General features: G+C 42.1%; 1 protein-coding gene across 1 annotated transcript in view; it reads right to left on the bottom strand.

Moving 5' to 3' along the window:
• Positions 1–15,256, bottom strand: part of nek7 (NIMA-related kinase 7) — a 63,675-nt gene that overhangs the window by 34,253 nt on the left and 14,166 nt on the right. The window contains exons 2-3 of the mRNA XM_033622536.2: positions 7,448–7,535; positions 773–913 (exon numbers count right to left, since the gene is read on the bottom strand). Coding sequence (XP_033478427.2) covers positions 773–913; positions 7,448–7,507 — 201 coding nt within the window. The 5' untranslated portion in view covers positions 7,508–7,535. The remainder of the gene's footprint in view (positions 1–772; positions 914–7,447; positions 7,536–15,256) is intronic.

The raw sequence follows: 15,256 nt of genomic DNA, 5'->3' as shown, positions 1-15,256 counted from the left end.
GGAGGGATGGGGAGAAAATAGGAAAAAAATAACACTAAACAGAAAACATGGTTGCTGTTATCTAGAGGGTGGCGTTGGAGTGACTACAGGTGTTTCACATCTGAGTAACACGCACATATCCCTCTGTAGGGTGTGTGCGAGGTGTGTGTATGTGTATACTTGCTCAACCAGTGCAGCATATCATGCTGGTGGTGTGTATGTGGGTATAAGTCAGTGAATGCTGAAGGTATGAGCATGTATCCATGTGTGTGTGCACAGTCACCAAGAGGACAAAGTCATATTGTGAAGGCAGACTACCTACACAGACAGGCTGCCCTTCAAAAAATATTAATAACTCACATGTATGTGTGAGTGTGTGAATATGGTAATAGTTATTTACTGTCAGAGTGGTCAATGGTATTTAGCAATCGTTTAAAGACAGAAAAATAAAAATCTGTTAATCTTTTCTTAGACTTTTCAGTACGGTGCCACACAATTTATTTCTGATTAACCACACTTTCTTGAGTTCATTAAGGTGCAGCAAGGCTAACAGTGTGACAGCATGATGACTTGACTACTGAGCTGAATGTCATGCATGCAGGTGAGGTGAGTTCCCAGTGCTAAATTGCCCTTAAGTATGATCATACTTGGCTGTCGGTTTGTGTTGGCCTAGTGACAGACTGACAGCCTGCCTGGGGTGGACCATTTACGAGGACAACAGAAAAACAAGGGGCAAAAACAGTTCCAACAATTCACTTTGGTATCCAAACTGAGACGCATTACAGCGTCTTACCTGGACTTTCTTCAGGGCCACTGACGTGTTGTCTAACAGGTACCTCGCCCGGTAAACCTCACTGAACTGGCCACGTCCAATCTTCTTCTCAATCTGGAAGTTTGCAAGCGAGTTGTGGCCCATGTCTGGTTGCAATGGTTTCTGAAAGATAAAAAAAACAACAACTCTATTAACAACTGTGCAGACACACACATTTATGTGCTTGTTCACACAGCATATGCACACACGTATTACAAAGGAAAAACAAATGAATAACAGACATTTTGCAGATGTATTTCCCTATGAAGTGCGACAAGCTCAACATTACTGAAAGAGGAAAGGACGAGGGCTGAAGGATGTGGGTGAAATGGTGGTGACACCCCAGCTTCTGAAGTTTGTTTTGCTGAGAGGCTGCTCTAGGCTGCAGATGATTTGACTGGCATTAGGCTGATGTGTGAAGCTGTGAGAGGTCTTAAGGAATACGCGCACACTTAAATGCAGCTTCACATTACCTCAATAAAGCCTATAGATGGAGGAAAGTTCTTTTTAAAGGTATTACTACTGTTAGTAATCTTTTACATTTCTATAAGTGGATCAACGTAAACCTCGTAATTATACCTTATGTTTGCGAATCAGGCGAGTGAACCACCCTTGGCTTCATGGGTCTTCTTTTGTGGCTAAACCAGCACCATGACCTCCCTGAAGTAGAGTGGAAAAAACTATTTCCCTACAGAGAAAAACAAACTATCCTATTACATAACTGCAGGTATCTCATCATTCCACCTGACTTGATTTCGAGTTGAGTTAGAGTTCTCTTCCTTCCTTCGTCTGCCAAGTTATATCAGCACCAGTCTGGCACTGGGCCACAGACTACAAGACTTCTCGCCTCTCCTCGCCTCACCAGAAGATTGTCTGCACAGGCTGAAACACTCACCTTCCACAATCACTCAAACACACTCAAAATAAACCAGAATGAGCCCCTTGGATATAATGTGTGGAAAAAAAAAAGCTCAGAGCAGGCTGCGTGACCTTTCCAGCCTTTTGGTAAACTTGTACAAGGCGTCGGCGGGAGCAAACAGAAGGTGACAGATATCAGAATGCCACATGTCACCAGCACTTCTGCCAGTGTGGCCGTGGGAGCAGCTCAGGGACAAGCGACTTGGGACGGAGGGAAGGAAGACGAAGAGGGGGAGAAGGTCAAAAATTAATCTCCCAAACACTAAAAACACACAACAAGAGCGTGTCATCACATTCATGGTAACTCTGTCAAACTGCTTCACTTACATTTTGATGTTTGACAGAGTTATCATCAGACCAGAGGCTATTTAGGATTCTCTCAGACGCCTAGTCACCACAGCGAAGACAATGAAATTCAAGGGAAAATTACAATTTAACCTATCAAAAATACTGGATGGACATAAGTTTAGCTTGTGGTTAGTAGGGCTGCACCAAAACATTTTGTTTTTCATATCTGACCAATGTGACGGTTGTTGACATTTGAGCTATTGGAACCAGCAAATATTTTTTGACAGTTGAATAAATCAACTATTTTTTCAGTATTAGTGGTCAACTATAAGATTATGCCATTTAATTGTCTGTATGCTGACAAAACCAACCCAAAGACTGCATGATGTCAAGCAAACATTAACCCATATATTGACAAATACAAAGACACACACTGACAGTGAAGAGAAGCATGACACCAAACAGGGTTGTTTATAAAGGTAATGTATTACAGCTGGGGTGTGGGGGTTGGCCAATTTAAGCATTTCATTGTTTTTCAAAGTTTAAAGTTGACAGCCAAAGGAAGGGGCGCGAGCCAATTAGATGCCCTGTCCAATTAACACCTAACACCGTCGAGGTGTGTGCATTTTTCAGCATGACACCGCCATCATCCCAAGCTGTCTGAGAGTCACTGTGACAGAGAGTATGACACACTGCTCCGCAACCTATTGTTCAACACCATGGCAGCTCAAAAAAAAAAAAAAAAATGCTTTGCTAATAGCGATCACTGAGTGCTATAACAATAGTAACATATTGTGTCTGTTTGGACTTCACATATGAAATTAACTTGCATAAAAGAGAGGAAATATGCAAACCGAAACAAAGATCTACAAGGTGTGTCACATTGACAGTCTGGCCATATTGTGCAACGACTTGTCATAATGGTGACAGAAGCATTTGTGCAAGAATGGACAGTTCGAGGTGTATAGATTCAGAGAGAGGGAGAGAGAGAGAGAGAGAGAGAGAGAGAGAGAGAGAGAGAGAGAGAGAGAGAGAGAGAGAGAGAGATGGGGGGGCAGAGAGGACAAGAGGGCATTGCTTTCATTCGCTGCGTGGTAGCTTGACAAATGTTAGCATGAGCCTCTAAAGCGCTGTGACAACCGCCTGCTGAGAGCACAGTCTTGCTAATGTGTCCTGGCATGCCAGCCCCCTAATCACACATTTACATATGCAATGACCTACATTTGCATGTCAGATCGCACACTGTCCGGCATGATTAACAGTGGGCACCTCCCTGTGTGGAGTCGCCCTGGGTGGCAGCAGAGGCCGTGCGAGGGCGGAAGAGAGGGCTGGAGGGAGGGCGGCTTTTTTGGCAGCCAAGGGGCCGGGCTGCCAGGCAGGATTATGTCAGCCAGCGGCCCCAGCATTAGACACTTCATTAGAGCTAATCTGTTTAGCAGTGGGCAGTGTATGTAAACTTCACAGGCCATTTGCGGCACCTCTTCGCCCCCTGGCCTGGCCTTCAAAGGGCAGCCAGGCCAAAGCTGAGTGACAGGCCGCCTCATCTGCCGCACACGGGTGTCACACAATCAGGAGCTCCCAGCTGAAACACAAGGCCCCGCCAAACACACACACTCATGCACATAAGGGGAAGTCACAGAGGAATGACCCTGAATGACACAGGGGTCAGCGCCTGAACAAAACTGGGAGGAGTGGGTTATACAGATTGCTGCTTTTTAGGATCTAAACTTGATTGTACATATGTATGTTAAATATGACAGTAGAGCCCAAAGATGAAGGGTTGCCTGGTGGACCTGCTGCTAAGGGTACATGTTTGAGACTTTCTTTGGAGAAAAATATTTCAAAAGGCTTTAAAACAAAGCGGCCAATATTAAGTCATTCAAACATAGGTAAATGACTGTTTGCAGGGTCACTTATCACAGGCCTATATTATAATTAAGGGCTGAGACCGTCTCTTTCTAAATTTGGATCTTCATAACGAAGACTTTTGTCATGTTTTTCTTGTGGTGTGCTTACTCTTTTCACTCACATCATTCTGGTTGGTGATGGGGACAAGCTGCAGGGGATGGAGATAAGTGGCAGCCGTGCAGGGCATTATGGGTAACGTCTGTGAGGGACAGCGTGTCTTGGGTATAAAGGTGACACACAACCGCCATGGGCAACTCACTAGCAGGGGGATTGAAAAAGAGAGAGAGAAGAGGGGAGCGAGAGACAGAGGGAGAGCAGACAGACAGCTCATCGAAGGAAGTGTGATACGGGCTGCCCAATAATGACACCATTGCCAAACACAACTGACAAGACACATGGAGAGTGGAAGAGGGAATGCGGAAGACAGGGAGAGGGAGAGAGAGTGAGAGCGAGGGGGGGGGGGGGGGGGGGACAAGCAGCAGAGGGGCGAGGGTGTGATGTGACAGCCCAGCAGTGCCAACGGCTGCCACAGAAAGGCCAGCGGCGGCAGAGAGGTGCTGTCTCCCATGGAGAGAGACAGGGAAGGGATGCAGTAACCGAGAGAGAGAAAGTCAGGGCACGTTTACACTCAGCTGGCTAAATTTTAAAAAATGCATCTCTCCATTTTTGGCACACTGAACCAGCATTTTACACACCTAAAAACTAAGGTTTTGAAAACACTGTCTCCAGAGTGAGGCTGCAGCTGTGTGGCTTTGGTGCGAATGGGGAAAATTACTTAGTAAACTGTAGAAACATTTGATCAAACGAGGAGAGAAAAGAGGGGAAATTACATGCAACACGGGTCCCAGACTAGACGCAAACCATGTACGATGCAGTTCATGGTCGGTGCCTTAACCCCTGGTGGCTTAATCCCACCAGAGCACCCTGTGATCATTTATTCTAAATCTTATTGTAGCTGATCACACAATGATGTTGTCATTAGCTGTATTTATCAGGGATGCACCGATTTATTGGACAAACATCGGTTCGCTTTGTAGACTATAAAGTGTATGAGAACAAATTAATTGTAAATTAAGCTGTATTACAACCCAGAACAGAGGTTTAACCATCTGACACCCAGCTAATAACTGTGCCTTTCCCAGTGCTAACCAGATGTTGGCTGTGATGCACAGTTGCTGACCAAAACAGGATAAAGAGGAGATTTTGTCATTTGTTTTCTTATTGTTCAAGCATTTTAGTATGGACAGGGATCAACCTCAAAACTCCAGCGCAGACACAAATTTTTCACATGTAATCAGTGTTTACAAAATCATTCGGGTTACTGTGGATGTAGTCTTGAAGAGGTACAGGAAGGGACACGAGGAGAGACGGCGACAGCAACTGGCAGGCTAGGAGGCCCACTCCAACCCCCACCAGTCACCTGCCCCCTTGAGCATGGCACCATGCAATATTCATCCTCAGCCAACCGGCAGGATTCACCCCAAAGGTGCCTATCGTTCTTCTCCTCTCAATCTGCTCCACAACCGCACCACCTTGTCTCGGCGCTTACAGACAGATCCATGTCTGTCAAACTCTGCAGTGACGATCAAAATCTGATCTGAGGGGGCCTCCTCACCAGCCCTCCCACTCACTCAAAGAGCAAATGCGCCATTAAAAATGCACATCTTACCAGCTCATCTCGTTTACCTAATGCATATGCATCATACCTCCGGGACCAAGAGAAATGATATTGCAAGCGATACAGAATATCCTTCATCACATATACAATTCAGATTTCTTCAGGAGGAGGCTGGTGGGTTTTTTTCCCCTGTGCTGCAGAAGCAGACTGAACCTTGGGAAAGTGTGAAACAGACACAGGACTTGTTGAAAGACACCCATCTGGATGGTGCTTAGACAGCCATCTACATACTCTGACTGTTTCTCTCCATCTCCCACTAAATGTGAAATCAGTTCAGACGTCTTCTGTGAGAGTGAAAAACCATGACGCAACATAGAAAGTTCACTGTGCTACCAACAACCCAAGCACAAAAAGTGGGCCTGGAATTAACACTGATGTAAACTGCTAGAAATAGACTGGAAAAACACACAGAGAGAGAAATCATTAAGCCTGAACAATAGCACACAATCAACTGTTGGGAGATCAGTAGAAGATCTAGTGTCTGTGTGCGTATGCGTGGGGGGGTGTTGCCTAAGTGAAATTAATCATTAGAGCTTTTATCTGACTTTCTTCTGTGTGCAACCCAATTATCCTTAATTTTGCAATTACAAATCTTAGAGTAAATTAACCCCCTTGGCAATTCCAGTGTTAATGTTGCAGTGCCCTTGCATACGCAAGAAAAACAACAACTGAGAGTACAGGCCTATTTTTAGTGTTGTTTCTTCCTCAAAAAAAAATCCACATTTACTCTGGGGCATATGGATGATCCTCTTTGTTTAAAGTCTATTCAATAGTTATGGAGGCAAAAACATCCTTCTGGAAAGAAATCAATGGACCTGATGTTGGAGGGCGGTATTAAAATCCAACAATGACCAGATCTGCACCAAGGAAACCTGAGTTGTATCGAACCAAGAGAGGCATTCAGGGAGGCCAGGCTCTGCCAGCCTCCAGAGCTCTGATCAATAGAAACAACTCAACATTCATCCACTGCTGTCTGTCTCACACACAGGCTACAGCGCGGTCTGAAAGGCACAGCATGATTGACGCAAGGAAAAAAGGGTAATACAGAATATTTACAGTTCAAAATACGAAGGAGGTGGGATACTATGCTTGCAGTGAATGGATGAATGTGTTATAATCATCATTAATTATTAAATACTTCCCCCTGTCAATAAATCTAAAGGGAAGCAATTTGTAATGCAACGATCCTGATTAAATTTAGCAAAATCACTCACTGTATGATAAAATGTGACATGAGTGTGATACATGATTTACTGAAATGGATACCCTTAGCGACAGGAGTTGATCATATAGATAAAATCTTTTATCATGATGCAACAATCCTTTGAATCTGCAACTGCCTTATAGGAGACCTGCTCATTAGGGCTGCAACTTACGATTGTTTTTATTGTCGATTAATCTGACAATTATTTTCTTGATTAATCAATTACTCGTTTGGTCTATACAATGTCCGAAGATAGTAAAATATGTCTGTCAGTGTTTCCCAAAGCCCGAGAGGACGTCCGTAAACATCTTGTTTTGTCCAAAACTGAAAGATACTGAATTTACTGTCACAGAGGAGTAAAATAACCAGAATATATTCACATTTCAGAAGCTGGAATGAGTGAATTTGCCTATCTTTTCTTGAAAAATTATTCAAACTGTTGATAGGTGACACCTAGCTATCCATCAATCAGCAGCTCTGCAACATTACTCACAATGGCCTAGAACAACAAGAGGTTTAAAAGAGCTACTCGTATAAAAGGTGCGATGAAATATCTGGCATCTGACAATTTTCATCATCTCACTTTATATGTGATCCTACTTCCTTGCCCTACTTTGCAGTTTGGCCTGTGTTCATGTGTGTGTCTGTGTGTGGAGTCTACCTGGGGTTGAAAGACTGGCACGGCTGCTTGCTGTCCTTGTGGCTGCATGTCCATATCCATGGTGTTAGGAGCTCGATCCTTTACACCTCTGAGAATTAAACACACAAAATAGAACTTCTGGTTAGCCGACTCAACTTTGGACGTCAGACAAAACACTAAACAGTCTTATTCTTAAAAAAAACAACACTACATTGAACATTTTGCGACAGCAATAATAACCTCAGTCAACTGGACAACTGTTCTCTGTTGTTCAGCACTAAACTCCTGAGTGCTGGTTGCAGCCAGTGTCCAGTTTCAGCAGAACTGGATCCCACGTCATGCCTGTGGATTTGACACTCTTTGTCTGGGTCCCTCTCAAGTTGCAGCATGGCAGAGCTACAGCAGGCAGCAATATTAATCTGAACAAAGCAGAGATAATGCCACTCTGTATTTCTTTGGCATCCCTCCAAGGAACCTTTTGTGGGAATTACTGATTATACCGGCATTTACGCAGTTCCTCTTCATTTTTCTGAGAAAATATGGGTCACACAGAGGTGAGTGTGTTGGGTATGGGTGTATGCCACGGTGCTGTATAATTGCATGTTCTGGCTTGTAGCCTGGAAGCAAGCTAATTGCATAAGATACTCCACCACCAGTTGCTTGGCTTATCACCGCACTTAAATCAGACAGTGCCATAATAAGAAATGTTACCTGATTTAATAATTTACACTAATCTTGAAGAGTATGATGCAAAAATTATATTCACACATGCAATTAGCTTATGCTTTCAGAGTCTCTGTGCATGTATGTGAGAACTCTGATTCTGACAGATGCTCTGAGATTACTTCCAACGCTATGATGCACATAATATGTATTTACACATTACACAGCCTAACATTTAACACCAATTTATTTATAATTTGCACACAATACAATGCATAACAGCAACCATGTGACATCCACAAGTGCACGTATATGTGAGAAGAGGTGTTTGCATGTATTTAGCATACAAAATTAAGCTAAAGAAATGGGTGCTCACGAATTTGCTGTGATGTTTGAGTGTGTGTAGACATGTATCTGCACATACACTGGGTAAAAGCATTAACGAGCAGAGGCTATCGACAGAGACTGATAAAAAATGTAAAAAAACAAAAAACAAATCCAGACTTTGCATATTCAGTCAGCAAGGAAAGGAAAAAAAGAACTTACCAAGGATACTTCCATATTTGGTTTGCTACCCATCCAGATTCTAGTGTCGTGATTTATGATTCTGGCACTGTTATCTGTTATCTCTTTGCAAAATTTACATGACTACTGTACATGCATGCAAACACAAATGGGCAAACACACACATTAAAGTTCCGCAAGGCTAAAAGGGACAGAACACACTTCACAGTGGGACATTTGCATGTTTTTCCACAAGAGTGAAGGCCGTCTGTCTGCAGATCTGTCAGTCTGTCATTTGTGTATTACTAGCTGTCTCTCGTCTCTGTCGCCTCAAACCTCCCCGGCCAATTAAAAATCCCCTGGTACAATGGAGAGAAGAATGGCGCAGAGGAGCCGTCTCTCTGCTGATGTTGCCAGTCCTATTCGCTAAAGGTTAATAATACTAATTAGACATCTGCAATATGTATACGTTTATATGCATGGCACTGTGAGTGCATGTTTGTGTGTGTGTGTTGGGGGTCTTTAATATGTGCATGTAGGAAAGCATGTGTACGTGTGAGCGTGCAAGTATTTTGCAAATGCTGTGGTTGTTTATCTTACATTAGTTCAGGTTCTCTTTCCGGGGGGTTCGCTGGCCTTCATGTGAGCTTTGAAGCTCATGAAAATAACTGTTTGCACAACACTATTTCTCTTGGGATTGCATCGACTGTATTGGGAATATTGTTTTCTGGAATTTACATTAAAAGCTTGTTTCAAACAAGTTTAAATCAATTCAAATGCAAAAAAGGTTTACAAATAATAAGGATTTAAAAGCATCCACTGCTGGAGGCAAAAAAAGGAAAGTAGAAAAACATTGTTAAATGTCCAATCCTGAATCTTTTGGTTCTTATTTTGAACAGAACCCCACTAGAGACATATAATTCTTGAGAGAAAACTATTGGTGTGACTTCTGTAAAGGCCTAACACTGGTTAGGATGTGTAGATATACCAATGACAACATACTGGTGTTGATTAATTTCTGACTGTTTCCATAAAACACCAATGATTAAGATATTTTAGGCTACCTACAGTGTCCCATCCAGTGTCCCAAACCAAGCTGCCTTTTTTGACTGAGCAATAATAAAATAATCTTAAAAAGACAGGAAACGAAAACACACAGAGAAATGTGTCCATTATATGTGCAGGTGAGAGACTGTACAGTGGTGAGACTAAAGTAATTCATGTTCCTCATAATCATAGGACACTTTCACTTGTTGTTCCCACACTAACCCTAAACAAGTTGACTTATGGGGTGATAGACAGTACCGTAATAGAAGGTATAACCTGCCAAATATCTCAGTATAATTATCTTCACGTCACATGAGTGGCTGGCACATTAATGCATTAAGAAGGAAAACTAATGTCATGCAAATCTGATATCCTCATTAACATGCAGATGTATGCAAGGTGTTTTACCGTTTGATTCGATCACTTTTTCTACAGGGGAAACCTGTGATCACAAAGTGAAACTTCATGTATCAGGTGTTCTGAATTAGTATGTTTACAAGACTGACAAGCACAAACAAACAGCACCGTTACAATACGCTGACCCACATACTGTGTACCATGGTGACAGGATCATTATAAATCATAATAGCTAACTGTGGAGGTTTGTAGTTATGTTATGGAATTATAATGAGTGTGTAAAATGTTAAAAACTGTTGTTATAATGCCAATGATGGTTATCAAATGTGTATCATAATTATCAAATGAAATGAAGACTAATAAAAATTGTTTAAAAAAGTAAGGCCTTCAATATTTGTAACTATGTTACTATGGCCTCAACTCCTATTTAAATAATCTGGAAACACCCTGAATATGCATGGAGACTTGTATACCAAATGAAAATAAGGCCTTTTAGACAGAAAGTGATTGGATGACGTCATGGCATTTTGATTGTGGTGTCACAAGGGACTTTACAAGTCACCCACCCGGGCAGCCTGCCTGCCTCTCTTAGTGATCCTTTGCACTTCAGCCTTGTGTTTTGTTAGATTGGGGCTGGCACCCTCACTCCTCTCCCTAACCCTCTTGTGTTTCTGACTGTCTACGTGTCAAAATAACCAGGGGGCATCTGAGCTGCCTGACGTTCTTTCGCCTCCCACATCCTCCGTTAACGAGATCAATTAAGACTGCCATGTTAGATTAATGCACACCAGGAAACAGCACAATTAACAACGCTAACTCAATCAAACGAGGCAGGGTCACACTCTCAGGGCTCCCATTCACACACAGTTCAAGTGATGTGCGAAAGCAGAGCCTTTGTCCTGGTGACCAGACAAATCAAACACGCTGATTGATTTAAACTTTCATTGTGTGAACCTTAAAGCCACTAAATGTCTCTCTTCGAAAACCCTGCTAAACTGTTTCCACTGTTTTGTCTCAGATCCACAAAAAGGTCCTAATCTTTTGATTTCCAAAACATTTGGTGGGCACAAAAAGCAGTGGAAACTCAAGGTACCAGTCTTTCTGTCATGGGGACAAGAAATGGTGGCGGGCTGGCTAGGATTTTGGCAGCTGTGGGGCAGCAGCAGCTAAAAGCTAAATCCCCCAACTATTCATAGATGCATGCCAGGGACTGGTTCAGAGCTTTGGTCTGAGGCAGCTGCATGTATACAACAGGATAGACCCACGCTTAGAGCGCAGTACAGAAAGTCAGTACAGGCAAAATATGTGGACACACAATAGACTCATACCTAAAATCATATGTATATATTTTAAGTCCCCGGTTTTATCATCTAGACTCGGCGCCATTGGTATCATCTCGCTGCTGTGAAGTATCAATCAAATTGAGTGTCAAACTATTATATTAATTAAATTCTCCGCAACCATTCTCCCCATTTCCATCTCAGTTCGGCTGACAGGTGTGAATATGTAATTTCTTTGCAGTTATAAATTGGTGAGATCCACAGTACATGGAAGCAAGTGAGCTAGCATGAACACCATTTATCTCTCTGACAAACTGATGGTTGTTTTTCTGTTGAGTAGTGGAAAAAAAAAACTTTCCCATCCAGACCACCAACCACTCAGTGTAAACAAACCCTGTTTTCTGACTGCGTTCCATCTAATGTGAGACTCCAGTCCGACATTCTCACAGCAGGCCCAATCACACGTAGGTAATTAAATGATAGAGCAGGGAAGGGAGGAACAGAGTGAGGCTGAACAAGGAGGGATAGAAAAGGATATTACCAAGACTATTCAGCAGTTTTCTGTCTTCTTTGTTCTCACACTTGCTTTTTTGTCTTGCTTACTTACACATCATATCTCACCCTCTTCCTATCATACTCGTCTCAAATCTGTGATTTTGTTCTTGTGTTATTTTCCCGTGACATATGCTCTATCACCCACTATACTGTGCAAAACTCTACACCCTCGGCTCAACAAGAAATAGACTTTAAGTAAAGAGTCACTTTAAGCTGCAGTTCCCCTGAAGGCCATAAAATGTTGGCTCCAATCAAAAATCCAACCGTAATTAAAAGGGGCAATTCAGAGATTTATGTATTGCACTTTTATAATGTTGGGGGACTCATCTGATGACATCATCAGGGCTAATTTTTTTAAAACTTCGGAGAGCTCCCACCAGAACCACGGAGGACATTATACAACCATTTTCACAGGCTGAGCAGTACCCCTCATGACAAGTAAACTAATCTTCATGAATAAAATCAGTGCAGTGCTCTTTAAAGTCGATGGAAAATCCCCTTCTTTCCCTTATGCTTCTCTTGATCTACAGAATAAATTTAAACGCAAGTTAAATCTCTTATAATCAAATCTGTTGATTCTTCCGTCTAACGGCTGGCCCAGGATTTCTACAGAGTCCATTTCTGAAAGACCAACTGTGCCAAGTACACCACTGGTCAAAACATTAAGCCACTGATTTATTTTTTACCATTTATCTTCTCATAAATTAAATCAGGATTTCAGGAACAGATATGCACCAACAGACAAGTTCTCCCTAAATCACCACGCCACATCTCAGTCAATATTTGTGAGCATGAGCTACTCTCTCTCAAACCAGAGAAGATGGTCTCAAACTTGAGATGTCTTAAGGAAGAGTCTGGAGCTGCTCCTTCGACAATAATGGGAGACAGATTTTGTGATTTAGTTTTGGATTTGGGAGAGAGGTGTTCCCGTTTACTGATATTTTTGAACAGTCTTCGACTGTATAACATGTATGAATTTTGAAAATGGGCCTAGTTCCCCTTAAATTAAACTTGCTATTTGCATGAAACTATTTGCCACCTGTACATTCAGTATTTTATTCTCTGTAGCTTTTTTATTGACCTATTCTGCCAGAGAACTGTTCAACTTTATCATTTTCTTCATCACAATTGATGAGTTTTTACCATCTTTAGAAAAAGTGTTCTAAAAAAGGTATGCACAAGCTGGCCGTGGTGGACAACAAGTTGTATGAAAGAACATATCTTCAGTCAACTGGGGCAAAACTGAGTGGGAAAAGGGAGAATTGAGTAGGGGACAGCAGGGATGGAGTAGGACAAAGTAGGACAGATGCAGAACTGAGAAAAAAATGACAGGAGAGGGGAAAAAAAAAAAAGAAAAAGAAGCTTGTTAGCCCTGATGTGTTCACAGTCCTGTGAGAGACGGTGTGAGCTGTGCACCACAGAAGTTGGCACTGGCTTTAGCTCCTCTTTAATCCCCATTTCCTCCCTTCTGCATTATTCATTTAAAACAGGAGAAGAGGAAAAACAAAGAGAGGAAGCCGATTATAAAAAGGTGGATCAAGGCAAACTGTGAGGGAGGGAGGGGAGGGGGGTGAATGGGGAAGTGAAGGGGAAGGGACCTGGAATTAAGCGGCCCCGAAGAGAAGAGTGCTATATCAGCTCTCGATCCGAGGACAATAAATATGAACACAGACTGATGAGCTCAGGTCTAAGGAGGAGAGAAGAGAGAAGGGCAAGAAAGGAGGTGAAGAGAAGGGTTTTGGAGGGGGAAGTTAAAAAAGGAGAGAGGAAAAATATAATGTGACACTATCCGGCCTGGGTGTAGGATGTGAGGGAATCAAAGGCACCTTTGAGGAGCCAGAAGACGACAGTGAAAGTGCTAGAAGAGTGGTGTCCATGATTACAAGAAGTGGAGAAATCTTTGAGTCTGTGCTCATGAAAGCCCACCCCAGGCCCCGTCTGAAACCCCTGCTTGACTAACACTGATGATACAGAAAGAGGAAAAAAAGGAAGAGAGAGGAAGAGGACCACTAATGATGGAGGGGTCCGGATACTACAGAAGCAGCGCACTCTCCAATTCATTTTAATCACTATTCAAAATCATTAGCCCAAATGTGCGAGCACTCGTGTTCGTTGGACCACGAGCCGAGAGAGAGACAGAGAGTGGGAGAGGACCAATTACACCTCAGCATGTGAGCCAGTCTTTGAGGTCTTTGAGTAAGATGGTCCAAGACTTGATGGAATAGAAAATGAAGAGAGGAAACTTTATTGTCTCTCAATCTAAAAGAAAAAAAACACAAAGATAAAGGCAGAAACCTTTGAAAATAGGCTTTGCAGAGCCAGCCAAACACACTACAGAGTCAAATCATTTAGACTTTTCCATTCTTGAATCTGGCTACAAAAGCATAAAGTTAATCAGGGCGCAAATCCACATGAGAGTATTACAGAATCTCCAACAGACAGGCAGACGACCCAAACAACAACACTGACATCAAACAGGATTCATTATTCAACAGGCAGGACATGGCTGGATTAATGGCTAGGTCTGTATGTATCTGATCAAACTCAGTGTGGCTTTTCAGGCTCTTCCAACAACTATAGCCTGACTAAAACTGGATTTTAGAGGCCAATGTAGGTGTTAATGTTTGAGAGTCTGGTACCAATATTATTAATGTGGAATCCTATATTATAAACACAAGCAAACGTTTATTGCAGGGTTCCTACAGCTTAAGGTAAGTCAGATTTAAGACTTTTAAATGCTTCTAGGAATGAATTTACCAATTTTAGAATAACAAAAATTTAAGGAAAAAAAAACATGAACCAACAATAATTGGGGAAAGTTATCTCAAAATGTTTATTGTGATATAAAACATGACTTTTTCATCTCGTAGAGGAGACGAGGGTAGAACAGAACTGAGAAACACCTGGCTTTTGTTGGTGAGTGTTCTTGGTGACTTTGTTTCTCCCTCTGCATGTGGGATTTCACTGCCTTGACTCCCATCATGAGCTAACAAACTTTTTGCATTTAGTACACTTCGTACCTCGTACCGGTTTCAGCCATGCAATAATGTTTTGATTAAATAGCCATTTGCACTTCCTCATGTAGTCCAGGGTACAGCTACGGCAAGCTAGCTGACAGTGGATCCTCTTCTCTGAACAAATGAGTGTTGCTGATACTGTGCAACATTAATGCAAGACACATTCAGTAAATTATTTCAGACAAATAGGTTACTAAATATTTTAAGATTTTACATCAGAAAAAGTGGTTAATAAAATCCTACTTCTCATGTCTTGGCATTATCAAAACTTTAAAAATCCTGATTTAAAACATTTTAATACAATTAAGGCCTTATTTTAACATTCATTACTTAATTGCCTTTCAAGACTTTTTAAGGATCTGTAGGAACCCTCTAGTTTCTAAACAGATTTTTAGCATTTTTCCAAA

Source organism: Epinephelus lanceolatus, chromosome 6 (assembly GCF_041903045.1).
Source record: "Epinephelus lanceolatus isolate andai-2023 chromosome 6, ASM4190304v1, whole genome shotgun sequence".
Classification (NCBI taxonomy): domain Eukaryota; kingdom Metazoa; phylum Chordata; class Actinopteri; order Perciformes; family Serranidae; genus Epinephelus; species Epinephelus lanceolatus.
Note: the sequence above shows the minus strand (reverse complement) of the source record. Positions and strands in the feature narration are given on the sequence as shown.